General features: G+C 45.0%; 1 protein-coding gene and 1 non-coding gene across 16 annotated transcripts in view; one reads left to right on the top strand and one right to left on the bottom strand.

Moving 5' to 3' along the window:
- The window catches only part of SFI1 (SFI1 centrin binding protein), a 94,278-nt gene that overhangs the window by 18,980 nt on the left and 56,238 nt on the right, over positions 1-19,060 (bottom strand). For all 15 annotated transcript variants that reach the window (XM_057744374.1, XM_057744372.1, XM_057744371.1 and 12 more), the window contains 7 exons: positions 15,196-15,352; positions 13,603-13,764; positions 11,804-11,874; positions 10,736-10,828; positions 9,012-9,109; positions 7,867-7,933; positions 4,084-4,214 (listed from right to left, as the gene is read on the bottom strand). In XM_057744374.1, the coding sequence (XP_057600357.1) occupies positions 4,084-4,214; positions 7,867-7,933; positions 9,012-9,109; positions 10,736-10,828; positions 11,804-11,874; positions 13,603-13,764; positions 15,196-15,352 (779 nt within the window). The remainder of the gene's footprint in view (positions 1-4,083; positions 4,215-7,866; positions 7,934-9,011; positions 9,110-10,735; positions 10,829-11,803; positions 11,875-13,602; positions 13,765-15,195; positions 15,353-19,060) is intronic.
- Positions 4,776-4,848, top strand: TRNAG-CCC (transfer RNA glycine (anticodon CCC)). Its single transcript has one exon. It is a non-coding gene; the product is annotated as a tRNA-Gly (tRNA).

The following is a 19,060-nucleotide window of genomic DNA, read 5'->3' on the forward strand; positions in this document are numbered from 1 at the left end:
ATTTCAAGATGATCACAGACCTAAATGTAAATGCTAAAACTATAAAGCTTCCAGAGAAAATGTAGGAAGATATCTTTTGAGATCTTGGAGTAGGCAAAATATTTCTTAGAGAGAACCCCCTAAATCACTAATTATAAAAGAAAAAAGATTGAGGAATTGGACTGTATCGAAATTTTTTAAACCACCACAATATATAATTTTTTCTCCTTTTCATTTATTTTTTATTATTTTTATTTTATTCTTTTTTAAAATTTTTTCAGCCACACCATGCGGCATGTGGGATCTTAGTTCCCTGATGAGGGACTGAACCCATGCCCCCTGCATTGGAAGTGCAGAATCTTAACCACTGGACCACCAGGGAAGCTCCCCTGTACTGTATCAAAATTAAACACTTCCACCCATCAAAAAAAAAAAACTATTAATTCATTTCAGTATATCTATAACCACCTACTTTGCTCTCAAAAAAAAAAAATACCGTTAGAAAATGAAAAAGCAAGCCACATACTGGAAGAAAATATTTTCAATACCTAACCCAACAAAAGAAATAATACCAACCAGAATATATTTCTAAAAACACTTCTACAAATCAATAATTTTAAAAAGACATATAACCCAATTTTTTAAAAAGCTAGGAAAAATACACTTCACAAAAGATATAAAATGGTCAATAAGCACATGATAAAGCCTGAAAGAGTCAAAGCCTGTCTGGTATTCAAAGAATGAAAATCAGCTCAGAATGAAAAGAACAAACAGCTCTACCATTCACCCCTCACACATAAATCCAACTGCAAGGAAACACTGTTTCTCCCAAGGTCATGCAGCAGTTGTAAAATGCCACAAGGACCCCCTCTTCAGGTGGTTACTGCTTTCCTCACCAAGGATGCCCCAGACAAGCTCTGCTACATCCACTCATCCCTGAGGCTGCTCATGACAGCTCTCCCTAGTGAATCCCCACTTCTCCTCATCCCTCCTCATCTTGCCTCAGAAACAGCAATCGATCCAAAACAGACCCCTGTTTCTCTTAGAGCCTCCTCAGAACCCTTCAGTGGCAGCCCAAACGTTACAGAGTCCCTTCCCTCGGGTACAGCAGCATTCCAGAGATTCTCTGGAATTCTCTTCTTCCTGGCAATCAATCTGATGTGGTCCAATGACATGGGTTTCTGTTTCTGGCTCATCAGGTTTTAAAGAAATGCTGGATATCATTAGTCGTCAGGAAAACGAGACAGCACTCCACACCCACCGAAACGGCTAAGTTAAAAAGACTGTCAAGAACACATGGTGGTGAGGATGTGCAGCAACCAGAATTCTCAGATTTGCTGGCGAGGGCATAAAATGCTGCAACCACCTATGAGATAAAGCATGAACCCACCCTCTGGTCCAGAAGTCTGCTTCTAGCTATCCACCAGAGAGAACTGAAAACATATTCCACTAAAACAAATGTTCATGGCAGCCTTACGCATAATGGCCTCTAACTGGAAACAACTCATCAGTTAAAACGGGTCAAAACACTGTCTCAGATTCATACAATAGCATACTACTCAGCAAACAAAAAAACAGCTACAAATACATGCGGAGACCTGGCTCAACCTCAAAAACATTACGCTGAGCTTGAAAAGACTCTCAAACAAAATAGAGCACGTACTGCATGACTGCGTGATCCTGCCGTATAAAGTTCAAAACCACGTGAAATTGACCTAGAACGCCAGACATCAGAGCAGTGGTTATTTATCGGCAATCGCACCTGGATGGAAAAGGGCTAGAAGGAAACTTCTGGGGTGATGGGAAGGTTCTGTATCTTCACTGGGGTGTGTATTATCCCGGGACGTAATTTGTAGAAACTCATCAAACTGTTTACTTAACACCTGTACCTTTCACTGCATGTAAATTTTAGCTCAATTAAAAAAAAAAAAAAAAGGCAAACCAGTCTTCTCTCATTCTCAGCATAATATTTCACTGGCATGTTAATAAACTACCATTTTTAGTTATAATTCATGAGATTCCACCATAAATTCTATCCGTATTCCTAAAATATTTTTTAAAATACCCTAAGAATTATGGAAAGATAGAACATACACATTTATTTGGAACTCTGATTTGCTAAACACCAAACCAAACCTATGGATATTAATTTACCTTAAGAGTCACAAATCAATTCTAGGGGTCAGGGGGACAGTTAATGTTTTATGCTGGGCACTCTGCTTGGTCCTCCTGACAAGCTGTGAGAAAAGGACTGTTATCAAATCATCTCCATTTCACACTTGAGGAAACTAGGGCTCAGAGAGACTGAGTGACCTGCCCATGGTCACAGAGATGGCAAGCGTGGAGCAAGGGTCTGAACTTGGTCAGGCCTGTTGGCTTCTAAGCCAGGTTCTCAATTACTCTGCCTTCTTGTGAACCAGGAAGGCGGGAATCTGAAAAACTAAGTTTCCTAAAAAGATTCAACCAAACCCAAACAAGATAATGCCTAGCTCCTCTTCGCCAGCCTTCAAACCTCCATCCTACTCCCTGCCTCCAATTCATCCTCTACGCTTTTGTCTCGAGTGATGGTTCTAAACTCACCCAAGCCTGCCCCCCCAACAACAGCCCTTTTAGGTGCTCCTCTTGGCTACTTTGAAGGTCCCCTCAATTTCTGGTCCCCACAACATGCCAAAATACAAAAAAGCAATAGAACCAAGCATGACTCGTTTGTAAAGGAAACAAAGGGGTGTGTATGCATGTGTTTTAGGTAGTGAAGCCATTTTTTGAATGAATCTTACACGAGACCTCAACACAGGAACTAAGGAAAGGTGAAGCAGCCCTCTGAAGGGGAGGGGGCAGAGGTAAGTGCTAGCCCACGTCAGTCGCTTTTCCTCATGGCCTCCCCCTAGAAACATCTCCTTGAACTTCATGTAAGGAGCCCCAGGGTTCTGGCTGATCCTCTCAAACCAGCATTCAGTCCTCCAAAGCCAAGTTCACTGCAACTTCTCCCAACGATGTCCCCCACTCCCCTTGTTTCTCTGTCCTAAGTTGATGCACACTGTCCTAAGGGCAATGTCCAAAACTGGCACCTTACTAGTTCCATGCGCCTTCTCAAACACCTGTCCATTATCTACATACAGGCCCAGGCAGCCTCTCCATCTCACCCTCCGTCCTCACCCCCAGCTCACAGCAAGCCTCCGCAGGGCACTTCCCTCAGCACCAGCTCTGAGCCCTGGAAGAACTCATGCTGACACCACTGAGGACACACGGGTCTATTCTCTTGGACTGCTCTTCAATTGTTTCTTGTGTATCAGTCTTTCCTCCTCACCAAGATCTACAGTTTCCACCAAGTCATCAAAAAGATCTTCTTCTTGATCCAGCAGCAAATACTTGGACTTTGGAATCAGGGAGCCCTGCATGTAAACACCCCGGCTATGCAGCTTCCTGCTTGTTACACAGGTGAGTCATTCATCACTTTGAACCTGTTCTCTCAGGACGGCTGTGAGAAGGAAATTATTAGGGAAGATGATGATGTCACAGGCAAATAAGCTTCTACATTTTCCTTTCTCCCATCACACCACACCCACCACAGTGGCCAACCATTAGTCATCAATCATCTCTTCATGACATTCTACCAACAGGTAGCAATGACCTGCTATGGGCAAGTTTGCCCCTGCGAGAGCTAAAAGGATGGAGCTCTGCTCCCTGCCCATCCTAATTTTGTTGACAAAAATAATTTTAAGACTTCAAAAAGCCAGGTCTCGCAGAACAGGAACCAAGGGTTTCAGAGAAATCACACTCAAGAAAGCCTGCCAAGGCGATGCGAGGTCCAACCACACTCTGATCCAGAAAGTTAATGGGCAGCTTTAATGCGGCTCGGAACAAGCAAAGGGGCATAAAGCCAGGGCTGTTCTGAAAGCACTTGCTACACAGATGGACAGACGTTTTCTCCGGGGAAACACTACCTGTCTTTTCCTGCTAGATGAGCTCAGTGAGCCCATATTATTGAAAATCCAGGAAGAACCAGGGCCTACGGGACGGGCAGGCTGAGAAACAAAGCAAATGGCTGTGCAGAACTAGACCTGAGATGCGTGGCCCAGCGCAGAGAGGAGCCTCACGGCGTACCTGTGAAACCGCGCTGCTCTGGCCTCAAGGACTCTCTCCTGCTGGCGACACCACCAGAGTCTTCTCCATGCCTGGAAGGCTGCAGGGAGGGCTCTCTGTTGGAAGTGACTGTCTGCTCTGGCCTGTAACAGCTAAAGTTAAACAATGAATGACTTTTATTTGTACTTTACATTAAAAAAAAAAAAAAAAAAAGACCTTTTAGGGCCACACTCTTGAGGGAGGGTTGCTTCCTACACAAAAAGTTTTTTAAATGAAAAGTCATTATTTTTAATCTTTGCCCACATGACAGCTGAAAAATGAAATGTGATAGATGAAAAATTTCCCCTTTAATTAAAAGTGAGTTAAGGGGGAATTCCCTGGTGGTCCAGGGTAAAGAATCTGCCTTACAATGCAGAGGACACAGGTTCAATCCCTGGTCAGGAAACTAAGATTCCACGTGCCGAGGGGCAACTAAGCCCGCGCATGCAAGGGCGCCACAACTACTGAGCTCTAGCGCCTCAACTACAGCCTGTGTGCCACAAACTAGAGCCCATGCGCTCTGGAACCCGCGCAACACAACTATTCGAGAAGAGAAAACCCACACGCCACAACTAGAGAGAAGCCTGTGCACCACAACAAAGAGCCTGTGAGCCACAACTAAGACCTGATGCAGCCAAAAATTAATTTTTTTTTAAAAAGTGAGTTAAGGGACTTCCCTGGTGGTCCAGTGGCTAAGACTCTGCACTCCCAATGCAGGGGGCCTGGGTTCAATCCCCGGTCAGGGAACTAGATCCCACATGTCACTACTAAGACCCAATGCAGCCAAATAAATAAACTATTTTTTAAAAAGTGAGTTAAGCACCTCTTCATATATTCGTCTACGTATGTGTGTGTATAGATACATATTTATCTAAGTTTTTTTTCCTATGGCCTAAGTGTTCATCCTCATCGCCCATTTTACTGTCAGCATTTAACTGTGATACATATGGGCTTCCTAAGCCTTAAATTTATCAGTCCTTTGTCATGTGTGCTATCAATTTTGTTCCTACCCTATAATATATCTTTTGATTTTGTTTACAATGTTTATTTGTAGTACAGACTCTAAATTTTTATGTAATTATAAAAGGCTAGTACAATTTCACTGATATATCAGTATGAAGACCGACAACTGACATAAGAAAATATAAACCTCCATGATCCAAAATTTGCGGGGGAAAGCATATACATGTGCAGCAGCTTTTAAAACAGGACTGCAAATTCTTTGATCCTCCTTCCCTTGAATCTGGGTGGACAGTGACCACTTCCACCAGAGTATGGTGAAAGTGACACTAAGTGACTCCTGAGGCTAGGTCTTAAAGGGCCACACAGCTTTTGTCTTGTTCACTGGAACACTCACTTTTGGAGCCTTGAGCTGCAGCACAGGAAGTCTGCCTACCCCGGGTAAGGAAGCCCACACCTCTCCGAGAGGTCATGTGTAGGCACTCTGGTTAACAGTCCCAGTGGAGCCCTGTCTTCAAGTCATTCCAGCCCAGGAACCAGACATGTAAGTGAAGAAACTTCTAGAAGACTCTAACCTCCTGCCACTAGAATCTTCCCAGCAGAGGCCCCAGTAATCAAAGAGCAGAGACCAGCCATCCTTGCTATGTACTGTCTCAATTTTTGACCCACAGAATCCTTAAGTGTAATAAAATGGTGGTTGTTTTAAGCCACTGAGTTTGGGGTGATTTTTCACAGAGCGACAGAAAACTAAATTGCATGCCTGCGTGTGTGTTTGTGAATACATGGGCACACACGTTCCTACCCACACGGAGGAAAGAAAATACCAGGTTTACTCACCAAGTAAGTGGCAGGATTATGGGTGTTTTAACTTTTTCTTCTTTATGTCTTCCTATCCTTCCCAAATTTTCTGTGATGTCTATATGCTGTTCACGGACATTTTCAAATGCAAACTAGAAGCACTAGTATAATGAGTCCCTTCAAACTTATTGTCCAGCTTCAACAGTTAGCAAACATTCCTGCCATTTTTTATATATTACTTTTTAAATAGAAAGAAACCCACAATAAAAAGTATTTTCATCTTTTCCTAAAATAGAAGGAACTGATGGGCTCCTTGGACATCGAAACCAAGAGATAACTTTCAGATTGTTAGCTAAAGATTTTAAAAAAAAAAACAACAGCTGAGCAGGGCTCTTACTGTTTTTCAGAAGTTCTGCTGTACAGGCTGTGCTGGAACCCTGTGAGAGATAACGGCTCTGACCCCTGACCTTCTACCAGTGCTGGGCCCCAGGGTCGAGGAGATCCCTTTTTTCAGGGAGAAACTAAATGAGACCCTTTGCTTCTTTTCTACTTTGAATAAATATAACCTTTCAACTCTGGGGCTCACATTCTTTCTCTAAAAGGGTTGTTTCTTTACATTCTGTTGTGCTTGCAATCAATATGCTCAAGAGACCCAGTGGCAATGTCCTTTCCGAAACAGGGACGTGAAAGAATGCACCAATTCCAAGCATTTTCTAGGGGTGGAAGGTAAAGGTGACAAAAACAAGCCATGTCCTAGGTTAGTCCCATCCAAACATCAAGATCTGAGGTGATCCTTGGGAAAAACTCTGAAGCAATCACCGGCAGCTCATCTGTTTGTTCACCTGTTTGTTCATTCACTTGTCCAAATACTAGTCAGCACCTACCCTTTGCCAACAGTTCAGGAGAAGAACTAGGCATGACAGGCTGTTCCCTCAAGCAGCCCCCAGCCTGGCAGGGAGGGAGCCCAGCCGAAAACATGCAATGAGAAAGCTGCACATGAGGCGGGGCAGGGGGAACAGGTGACAACTGAGCTGAAAGGGCAGCGAGAAGACTGGGAAGCAGGAGCAAGCTGAGAACACCCGGGGAGGACCGGCAGCTTGACTGCATGCAGCTGTGAAGGGGCAGAGTGGTAACAGCAACGGGGAGAGACACAGCACTAGCTCCCAAAGGAGACCGTATGCCTCCCCAAACTGAGGAACCAGCCAAACTCTTTTAGATTCACATGTCAGGCTTGAGCAGCAGATAGAGGAGGGGGTGGAGAAAAATAATTGGGAAGAGCCTGGTTCGTGTCCTCCCCGTTTCACCGCAGCAATGGCCAAGCAGAGGCCTGCACAGTCCACATCCCACTGCAAGGCCCGTGCAGACATCACCAGTCGAACACCAACTCCCCTGAGCCTGAATGTGGCCTGGAAACCCTACTCGGTTCATCGCGCCAGACAGCTGGTGACCCGGCATTGTCATCGTCAGAGCCACCCTGGGGCTAAACTACAAGCTCCCTGAGAGCAGGAACTTTGTATGCTTTGCATCCTCAGTGCCTAGCCTGGTGTCTGAGGCATAGCAGCCACTCAGTAAGTCTGCATCTGTCTTTCTCCACCTGCCTTCACTAATCCCTCAGCCTGACCACCACCTTCTCCCACCACCATGGGCATCTGTGTCTCACATCCTTAGGCTCTGGGATACGTCACTCAGGCTCTGCACCTTTCCCAGCATCTCCTGAAGGTCCCACGGGGTGAGGGGCTGGCTGAGTGATACAATCAATGATTTGGGTAAAGATGTGAATGGAATGACTGATATGCTCACTACCTTCAGAGAGCCGCTGCATTTTCAAAGCAGATGAAGGGATGGGAGTTATGCAGACTTTCTGACATCCCTGGAGGGGTCTTGGCAGATACCTTTGAGCTTTTCACAGCATCCTCTCTTCCAAATCAGAACACCAGACCTCTGGGCACAGGTCTTTCCCAAGAATCTTTCCAAAGCAAACGCTCCCTGCCCTGAGGAACTCCATACCTGCTGGGATCGTCTCTTCTGAGTAGACCGTAACCAGAATCTGAAATACTCGCGTAGCAATGTTATTCTGAAATGAAACACACACCACCAAGGTAACTGCCCTCCCACTTTCAGGTTTAAGGTTTTTAAATTTTGTTTTGATTTTAAGGAAGGTAAATCTGGGTATAGGTACATCTTGAGCGTTAAAGGTGCCCCAGAGGTTTCATTTTAAGGGAAACAAAAACCTGCTTTCTGACACAAAATCTGCCAACCCTGATTTTGGACTGTGGCTTGGCCCTGAAAAATTTGACAACTTTCTTATAAACCTAAATAGACCACCAACCACGGTGTCTCTGGAACTTAGGTAACATGTATGAAATGCCCCAAATACTCTGAACTTCTGGTTTTATGGCCAAACTCTGGGGCCTGTTTAGGATCACCTGGGTCTGTGACATGCTTCCACACAGTGATACTGAGAGTGAGAACCACATTCCGCTTTGTAAACAGGGATTGAGAATAATGATATACCCTGACAATTCCAAATTGAGTCACTTAAATATTGTGATTCTCAACGACTCATTAAAAAGTGCTCCAAAACTGGACCTACAACTACGCAAATTAAGTTAATTATACTGTTGGGGGAGGGTTAATTGAATGTTTCTTGCAGTAAGAAAGTGAACAGTGGTTCCATCTGAATAGTAAGACTAAGGGGTCAAAGGAAGGGGTCCAGGCAGCCTTTCTTTTTAAATTTCTACTTCTTTCCTATACATTCTGAGTTTTTCTTGGGGACATCTGATGCTTTTATTTATTTTAACTGAACGATTAACTCTAAAAAATTGAGGACACACTCTACACCCTCCAAGACCAAGCCACAATCACCCACCTGCCTGGGCCGTCTCTGTAACGCTATCAGTGCCTAAATTCCAAGACGGAATGTCACTAATGCCTGAAAACTGAGGCAGTGGTGGCCGAGCACCAGCACAAGCATCCTCAGTCTACCTCCCATCTCATCAACTACCAGGAAAAGGCAAGCTCAGGGACCACTGGTTTATAGCAGGGCCTTTCCGAATCTGCCGCAGTAACACACGGAGGGTGATGACGACTCCTGGAGACCAGCGAGTCAGTCACAACAGGTCCCTGGGGAGCCTGAAGGCCACGATCCCTACCTGTAGTGGTCCCAGGCAGCACGCAGGAAGGGGAGCCGCCCACTTTCCTCCCTCTGCTCAACCCGAGACTGCCAGAGGTTCCAGAACCTGTGCAGCAGCTGAAGCAAAACAGGAACGAAACCGTTTATTAAGTTTATTAAGGCAAAAGGTAAAATGATCTCTCGATCCATGAGTTAGCAAATCCATAACTCCAGAAGACTGTAAGCTCCCCCAAAGCAGGAATTACCTCGATTCGGAGCACCCAACATGTAACAGACCTGCAAAATAATTATGGCCAAGCTGTATGGAACTATTCTGGGCCAACATAAAAGGCAAAAAGCTGGCTCTACAAAATCTATGGAAATTAGAATGAAGAAGCTATTCCTAACCTAGGCCTCATGGAAGAAAACGCCATTTTAGAAATTAAAACTGATCTTATCACCTATTACTGCCTATGAAGTAGTCTTGCCAAAAAGTGTTTAACCTCCATCTAATCAAGCCCTTAGACCTAACGTCTAGTTTATAAGAGCTACACAGTTAAAAGAAAAATCAAATGATGTCAAAAGGAAACAGAAAAATAGAGGATACGGAAGATTGTACAATAACTGGCCTTCCTTTTCAAAAAGTCAATGTTATTAAGAAAAACAGTGTACATTATGCTAAGTGAAATAAGCCAATCACAAAAGGGCAAATACTGTAAACATGAGGTACCCAGAACAGTCAAATTCACAGAGACAGAAAGGAGAAGGGTGGTTGCTAGGAGCTGGGGGAGGAGGAGGATAATGGGAGTTACTGTTTAATTCACAGAGTGTCAGTTTTGCAAGATGGCAAAGGTTCTGGAGATGGATGATAGTGACGGTTGCCCAGTAATGTAAATGTACTTAATGCCATTGAGCTCTACACTTAAAAACAGTTACGATGATAAATTCTGTGTATTTTACCACAATTAAAAAATAACCATGTTAAAAGAAGTGGGGGTGGAGGGACTGTTATTGATTAAGAGTCTTAAGAGACATAACCAAATGCAGCCAGCCGTCAACCCTTCATTGAGTCTTGTTTTGAAAAAAAAAAGCTATAAAGACATTCTGGGGGCAACTGGGGAAATTTGAGTATGGGATAATATTAGAGCATTACTGTTCATTTTGTTAGGCATGAGAATGATACTGTGGTTATGCAGAAAAATGTTCTCATTTTTGGGCAATGCATACTGAAATGTTTAGGTGTAAAGTGTCACAATGTCTGTAATTCACTTTGATTCAGAAAAAAAAATCAAGTATTAACAATTATTGAATTTAGATGGTAAAATAGATAGAGCTTTATCATACTATTCTTTATATTTTTCTGATGTTTGAGCATTTTCACAATTAGAACACCCCTTCTCCTACACTGAGAAGCACAATCTACAGGTGGAGACAGAATATTTGTTTCTCTCAGGTAACAAGACTCACAGTGCAAACACAACCAAAGCCTCCTGGAATGCAAGACTTACAGTGTATTCCCTAGGTCAAGGTTGGAATCCACAGTCCCTGACCTCTGATTCAACTATCAATTTTTTTAGCAAACCGATAAAAAATGGGATTAAACAAGAGAAGAAAAAGGAGTTTCTCTACTCTCTGGCATAGATTACTAAAGAAAATGGACACTAAGGTTCTGGAGTCTAAAGATCTGAACAAACCTCTAAGCACAAAGGTTAAAAGGCAATGGGCCATCACAAGAGGTGCCTTAATAGAGAAGAGGACCCTCACCATGACATCATGCTGCTGGTGAGCAAGATTCCTTCTTATTCGTTGGAGATGGGCACGGGTCACGTTGTCCTTTAGGGCTCTAAAGCAAAAATGCTGTGAAAAGAAGAATGGTGTGTCTGTAACAGTAAGAGCAAAGCCTGAGAAGGTGGCAAGAAGCTCGGGCATGGCTGTTCACAGCTGTTCCCATGTCCCAGAGAGTGTTTCTCTGCTTTGAGATTCAACTGGGAGCCTGACACAAGCCCGCCCACACAGTAGGCACTTCATAAATGGCTGTGGGACACTCCCTGACGTCCACAGATACTCCATGGGAACAAACACACCCGCGCCTCTGACCAGGAGAGGTCCCTGTGACCCAGATGAAAAAACTAGACAAAGGTCAAAATGTCACCTCTGCTGCTCAGAAAAGAGACAGACTTTCAGCCTATGGTGGGGTTTGTTTTTTGTTTTTACCATGTGGGGTCAATGTGTATGCTTACACAATTATAAATGCAGTTTTGCAAGAGTAGAATAGAAGGAAGAGAAGGAATCTTTGGTGATTGGCGGTGGGGGTGAGGTGAGGCAGGACATGCTGGCCTGGCTCCGGCTCCGTCAAAAATGCCTCATGTGTGACTAAGCAAAGCCTATTCTCCGTCGTCTGGCTTCAGTTTCTTGAGACAGAAGTGAAGCAACTGGGGGTTTTCGTATTGTGCTCTGTGGACCCCCAGAGGCCACCTCGTGGGCTGAGGGTGGGGGAGAGCAGCCGGTAGAACAGACACTACTCTCCAGACCTGACTACGTCCACAGTGCCTCTACTTTGATTGATTTCGGAGACTAGGGTCCCACCACTTAAAAAGGGGGTCTGCCGTTGCAGAACATCCCAGGGCTAGATCACTTCTAAGGCTCCTCTGCAGCCCCAAACCCTTCTGACCCCACACCATCACCATCTCTGATCTAAAATGAAAACAGGAACGTGACCATGAACGGGGCTTCATGACGGAAGCCACCCCCACAACCAGATGCACTTAAGGAGCATGACATGGGCCGGGTCCCCCAGGAGTGGCTGCCTGAGCAAGGCTGTGGCGCCCTTACCAGCATGCTGCGCCTGCGGTGCTCTTCCGCCACCTTCCACTGCGCAGCTGCTTCTGCGCACAGCAGCACGTCTGCTGGAGTTAAGGCCTCTTGTCTCAACAAGGTCCCGCCCCAGCCCAGAGCTGTCCTAGTGACCCACCTGAGAGGTCCCAGCTGCAGGAGATGACGGGCACGTCAGGTGGGCTGGTGTCCACCTCTGCCTCCTCCTGACGACCCAGGGAAGAGAGGACTAAGGGGAACCATGTGAGTTCCTTATCTGTGTTTCTCCCCTCTCATGCCCATTTCATGAGGGGCAAAAATAGTTGAGATAAATTACCACCAGCTGAAGTAAACATTTCAAAATCTAGGCAGAACCTACTCTGATTTCTCCTGCATTCTGTTTTGGCATCACAATCTGGTCAGATGTTTGAGCTAAAAAACCTGGAGTTATTTTCAAACCCTTCTCCCCCCACCCGCTCCATCTTCTCAGCTGCCAAGTCCATCTGCTCCCCTCCTAGGTTTCCCCTGTTCTGTCCCCACCCCCAGCACCGTGCAGTGCACTTGGCTCGGGCCCCCTGTGCCAGTTTCGCTCCTACCATCAAACTTTATCCTTTCCAGAGTACAGATCTGCTGCATCGCTTCTCAAAAACCTGCAGGGGATCCCCAGTGTCACTGGGGTGAAGCCCAAATTCCTGACCACGGCACACAAGGGCCCTGCAAGCCGGTCTCCATCTCTCTGCCCTCCACACCCTACAAATCACTGCAGACCCCGGTAGCCACCATGGATGCTCTTCCTCATCTACACCTGCGTAAAGGCCACTCCTTACACCTGAACCGCCCCTCCCGACCTTCCTGCTGGGAGAAGGTGTCCTCCCCCAAGGTGTAGACTGAGGTCAAACACCACCTCCTCGGCGAGGTCTCCACAGTGGCTCTAGCAGGGCTTGATACAAACCTCTATGATAGCACTCATCACACCACGTTACAAAGGCTGGTTTTCATGTCTGTTTTCCCCACTGGACAATGAGCTGCTCTTAGTCTATAAGCTTCCCTGCATTCCACAACTTAGGCAGGAGTTTAAACCAAAGCAAGAGTTCAGTGAACAAACAAAAGTGTGGGTGAACACCCAGGGTGGTCCACATCCCACACCTGGGCATATACTGTGGCAGGGGCAGTGGTTAAGAAGGCACACTGGCGTCAAAGGCCTGGCTCTGCCAATGAGTTTGAAAATCACTCAGCACCTCTGCATCTGTTTCCTCATCTGTAAAATGGAGATGGTGACACCTACTCCACAGGGTTGCTGTGAGGATTAAGGAGATGATATGTAATGTCTGCACCCAGTAACAGCTCAATGAATAGAAGCTAGGATCGTAATGTCAGGGCCACTCAGGACAGATGGCTTTCTGGAACAGAAATGAAACAGAACAAATTTCTGAAGGAGAAATGGCCGTGGCTATTTACACCATCTAATGGGTAGAAAAAAGCAATGGAATAACAAAATTGGGGCAGCGGCAATGCCTGCGAGGGGGAGGAAAGGCAATGCAGTCAAGGAGGAGCAGACCGGGGTGAGAGCAGTGTTCTATTTTTCTGAGTTGTGTTCATTTTACTATTATTCTTTAAACTGTAAGTGTCTGTTAGACATACTCTTTTGTATGAATATTCCCAAAATAAAACAAAAAATTTTACAAAGTCAACAAAGATCGGGACTGTCTTAAACTGCTGAGTGGCTGTTTCCACATATCTCCTGACTCTTGTCTTACAGGCTGCTGAGCTCTTGCTGTTCTGGCTGAGGGATGGACAGGGCTGGGTGCTGCAAAGGATACAGTGTTTCCAGTGAGTAAAGGCCCTCCGCAGCACCATCCTCCTTGCCAGCTCCTCCACCCGCACGTGGTGGGCACACAAGCACTCCCTCCGCTCCCAGGCCCACCGCCAATCACAGAAGTGTGTCTGGAGCACAGTGACGTGGTGGAATCGCTGGGCCATCTCTGCAACAGAGAAAATAGCTTAAGTGCTGCCCCCTTGAGGTTGGGCAATGAGCTGGAAGCATCTTTAAGACAGGCCAAAACCCACTACTGGCAGGCAGCAGGGATTCAAGGCTGCTCCCACAAAGAACGTTTTTAAAAGGTTTTTAAACTTGGGACAGTTATTAGGAATCCCTTAGCTATATCTCTCTTCTACAAGGAAAGAGAAAAGAGTTCCATCAAAGGGCTGAGATTCCTAGTTAGCTACTGAGGAACAGGAATGGTGACTGCTGTTTTTTAAAAAAAACTCCCATTTCACTTTTGCTTCTTAACCAATGTTTCCCGGATGAGACTTCAGGGACTGAGTCAATGACCCACAACTTGGTCAACATGCTGGCAAAGGCTTTTGTGAGCTTTCAGCCAGGCTGACACAGGCTGCCAGCTTCATCTCCTTTTAAGACTAATTAGCTAATGGCCTGAGGAGCGTAAGTCCAGCAAGTGGGAGGGAATTGGTCCTGGAATGAGAATGCCGTAACTGGTTACTGGTCTGCAGCTCATCATTAAATAGCTTCATGCCTTCAACTTCCAGGCTTGGGCAACCAGACAGTTGGTCCCCCGTCACTATTTTCAAAAGGACACATTCCCTCTCCCAAGAGACAGTGAAGGCAGCCTATGAGATCCCGCAGGGAGGCCTAGGGGAAGCAGGAGAGCCTAACCCTGCGGCCAGCACGGTGCTCAACTTACTTCTGTATGGGCTCAAGAGATCAAAGTACGGAAAGTACTGACAATCATGACCTATTTCTCATTACTTCTGACCTCTCGCAGGGAAACGAAACCATCAAAATAGTGTTCAAAAATGCAACATCATAAATCATGTGCATCTCCATAAATGAGGACAAACAACTCGAACATCTGTAACAGGGGAATGGCTGGGGCTTCCCTGCGGGTCCAGTGGGTAGGACTCCACACTTCCACTGCAGGGGGCATGGGTTCCATCCCTGGTCGGGGAACTAAGATTCCGCAAGCCGTGGGGCACAGCCAGAAAAAAAAATTCTGAATTGCTAAGTAATTAAGGTAAGTCCCCTGTAACATACAATTATTTAAAAAATAACATTTATGAAGAAAACTTAAAGACACAGGAACATATTGGTCAGTTGTGTGAGGAAAAAAAAGCAAGATACAAAATTGTATGTATTATACTAATCATAATCACAGTATTTATCGCAGAATTAAAATTCTATTGAACTAAATATACTGAATAAAATATTGGAAAAAAAAACCCAGAAGCAAATAAATGTGAATCATGGATGACTCATCTTCCTCCTCAATCTCCTCTTCCAAAATCTGTGGTGTAGCATGGTGGTATCTCCCCTTAACAAGTTACCACCACTGGCGGACAGAGAGTGGGCACTGTGACCGACCCTCTGTCCCTGGAGCCCAGGACTTCCTGCTCACCTTTCCGCTGCCTCTTCTCTCTGCGCATCTGCAGGTATCCAAGCCAGGCCCTCAGGGCTCTGCACTGCTGCCAGTGCTGATGGTGTTTCACTGCGGAGACCACCTCCTGCCTCTCCCTGCACACACGCAGGAGCTGCTCCTGCCACCGTGTCCAAGCCTGAAAACCAGAAAAAGATGACCAGTGGCGGCAGGAAAACAGGTGAAGCACAGGTGAGGGAAAAGAGAAACAGACACACACTGGAAAGGCTAAAACCGGAAACAAGGAAGTGGCAATTCCCAAGCAGGATCGTAAATGACAGGAATTTGGGGTGAAAGGATCTTTAAGAAGGGCATTCTGCTTCCAGAAAGTAACTTTTTTTTCTGGATTAAGAAGGGAAAAAAAAGAAGAATGATAAAATCAATGCATATATAAGAAGCAGGGACAATCCAAGGGATGATATAATTAATTCAGATCTGGGACAGGCAAGGGTCTGCCTATTCTTTCACAGTAGGAGGAAGCCTATGGTCAAGAGGCCCTTTCTCAGGCACATTAGTCTCCAGGATGTGGACCTACAGAAACCGAGGTCTACAAAAGGATTCCCTTAAGATTATCCATAAACGCGCACCCTTGGGAAAGTCTTCACGGACGTTCAGCGATACGCATGCCCTACTTTGAAGGTGACTGTCATAGATGACTTGATACCTTCTTCTATACCTTCATACCTTTTTAAACCTGTAACACCTCGTCCTTCCTTCCTCGCACCTGAATACCATTTTTCCTATTTCACCAAAAAAATAAAAGCAATCAAAAGACAATCTCCAGCTCCTGCACGTCCTTCACCTGTCCTCAGGCTCTGCCTTTGCTCTTGCTCCCCTGGATAAACTGTCTATGCTCCCATCAGGGGTCAGCCCGCAATGAAGCCCATCTTCTCTCACCTTCTCAAGTTTATCACTCTGGCAATTCCCCTCACTCCCTTCTGCATCAGTTTCCACCCTCCACTAGATTTTTTTAAATCAGCATTTAAATGTGCTGTTATTTCTCCCTTTGGGGATGGAAAAAAAAACCCTTTGGGGATGTGACAACCAAAAGCAATGGGTGACCGCTGACTGGACCCTAGACCTGACACTAAAAGAGCAACACTATACAGCTGCACTACGAACTGTATTTTAGATATTACCATACCAATATTACATTTCTTAGATATGACAGTGATATTGCAGTTGTATAGGAGAACATCCTTATTTTTAGGAGATATAAACTGAAGTATTTAGGGTAAATACTTTATGTCTGCAACTTTAAAGCAACTCAGAAAATGGAAGCAATGTATTCACACACTCGCGAGAAAGCAAACGTGGCAAGATGTTAAGGATGGCTTACACTCGTGAAGAGAACCCAGTACCCCTTTTCTGTGATTTGGTATTTGTCAGAAATAAAAAGTTGGGGATAAAAGATGATGGTCACACAAACACTTCCTGAAGGGAATAAACCAGTGATCCTCAAACCAACCAGCCAACACCCCTCTCTAGACCACTGTGCCACCCGGCTAACACCCAAGTGTTTTCCTTTCCTTTCCAAACTTCAAAAGGGCTGTCTCCTTTCTCACTTCTTTTTCCAAGCTGATGTTCTTGAATCCTATCCCCATCAGGCTCGCTGAAACTGCTCTTATCAAGGGCATCGGTGACTCCACGTTGCTCAATACAAAGGTCAAGTCTCAGTCCTCACCTGCCCTGGCCTGCCGGAAGCATCTGACACAGCTCACCATGCCTGCCTCCACCTGGCTTCCAGGATACCTCGGTCTCTCCTTTGTTCCAACCGCTGATTCCCATCTCCTCACCAGGCAGGCTCAGTTCCACTGGCTATAGCCACTCCCTCTGTGCTTTCACCCAGTCTCATGGCTCTAAACGCTACCTGCACGCTGAGGACCCCCACATTTACACCTCAGGTCTGGACGCATCCTCAAGGCTCCACACATATAGCCAGCTGCCTCCCTGACACCCCCTCGTGGACAGATGAAAGGTCCATCAGGCTGAAGATACAGAGCTCAGAATGGAGCTCTTCCTAATCTTTCCCCACAAAACTGCCTCTACCTCCATCACCCCCATTTCAGTAAACAAAAACTCCATTGTTCCAGTTACTTAGGCCAAAAACCTGGGAGTCCTTCTGGACTTTTACTCTGACGCCTCACATCTAACCTATCCACACCAGCAAATCCTGTCGGCAATACCTCCAGAATATACCCAGAATCCAACACCATCTTGCTATCACCCTCATCCAGAATCTCTCCTGGAACTTTGTAATTGCTTCCTAACTGTCCTCCCTGCTTCTATCCTTGACTTTCTGTGGCCTGTTCTTAACACATGAGCCAGAGTGGTCCTTTTTCATTTGTGGTTGTTATGGCACTTAAATCTCTCCATTTTATGTGAAAGTTTCCCTCCCTGGCTTTTTTCTCTTCATGCTACCAATTTGTTAGAGAAACCAGGTCACATATCCTGTAAACTGTCCCACATTTTAGATTTGGTCGATTGTCTCCTCCAGATGTCTTCAACGTGTCCCTCTGATCCCTGTATTTCCCATGAACTGACAGTCAGATTCATGTTAGGCTTGGCTGGAGTCATGTTCAAATTTTAGGCAAGAGCACGTCTCAAGTGCTGCTGGGTACTTCCTGTTACATCATATCGTGCTTGGCTGCCACAGTTTTGGCGACACCAAGGCCGTTCAGTGGCTTCAGATGGCATCAGTCTGTCCCTCCCTTATATTTCCCTGTTGTCTTTCCACTGGGTGATCACCGCCTAGATCCATTTTCTCACCGGGGTGCCAATTTTCTAATTCTAATACTCCTGTGTTTATTAACTGGAATTCTATAAAGAAGCCTACTCTCTCACTAACCGTCTCATTTCTCAAAGATTAGTTTGTACAGGAAAGGCAGGACAAATGCTTGACTTTGGCCTTCATTAATTTCCAAAGAATTGAATTACTGCTCTAAAACAACCCAAAATTGTGACCAATGGGCTCCTTTTTTCCCCCTCATTATGAATGCATGAATCTTTATATATGTGATGTTTTCAACCCATGGCAGTCACTATTCTTTTTGATGCTCAAATTATTCTATCGTAAGCCTACGGGAGTCGTCCTGACACAACCCCACTAACCTGTGCTCATTTCCTCACATTCCTGCACACTATCTGCTAGGCTTATGACGTCTATTTCCTGCTCTAGACCTGGAATCAGTCACTTCTCCAAAAAGCTTCAGTTCCTTTTAGTGGGAAATCGTAGAGACCACAACGTGGGCACTGGGGAAGCTAAATGCTTTATTACTGCCACTGCTTCTAAGTGTTTTCAGTAAATCGAGTTAGAAACTCACTATTTTAGGTAAAAGAAAAAAATCATGAGTCCATATTGATACTGAGATTTCCAATTTCAGATTACAGGGCTTTTGTTTAACTTCTTTGATTTTGTACCTATAATCTTTCCTTTTACACTGAAAATCATGCTTCCAAATGACACTGCCACAGTTATTTGCTTTATCTTACGATGTAGCTATAACAGATTCAACACAATTCAAACCTGCTACTAACAATAAGACCATGGAATGCGATTTTAGATCTCTTAGTAGTTCTGTGTCCTCAGACTACAACTCACTAGGGATGAACAATCAAAATACTGTACTTTAAAGTAATTCTTTTCTCTTTGTAGTCATTGATACAAATTTGATATGTTTGTTTCAGTGTGTTCTCAAATCCTAGGGATTGGTTCTTTTCCTTTTTGATTAATTTTTTGTTTTTAATTATATCAAATACTTACATGGTTCCAAAGTTAAAACTATGTAACAAAGTAAATTCACGTTAGTACTTTTCTCCCCACACTGTTCCCTCTTGTCCCCCGCAG

The sequence above is a fragment of the Hippopotamus amphibius genome, chromosome 8 (assembly GCF_030028045.1).
Source record: "Hippopotamus amphibius kiboko isolate mHipAmp2 chromosome 8, mHipAmp2.hap2, whole genome shotgun sequence".
Taxonomy (NCBI): domain Eukaryota; kingdom Metazoa; phylum Chordata; class Mammalia; order Artiodactyla; family Hippopotamidae; genus Hippopotamus; species Hippopotamus amphibius.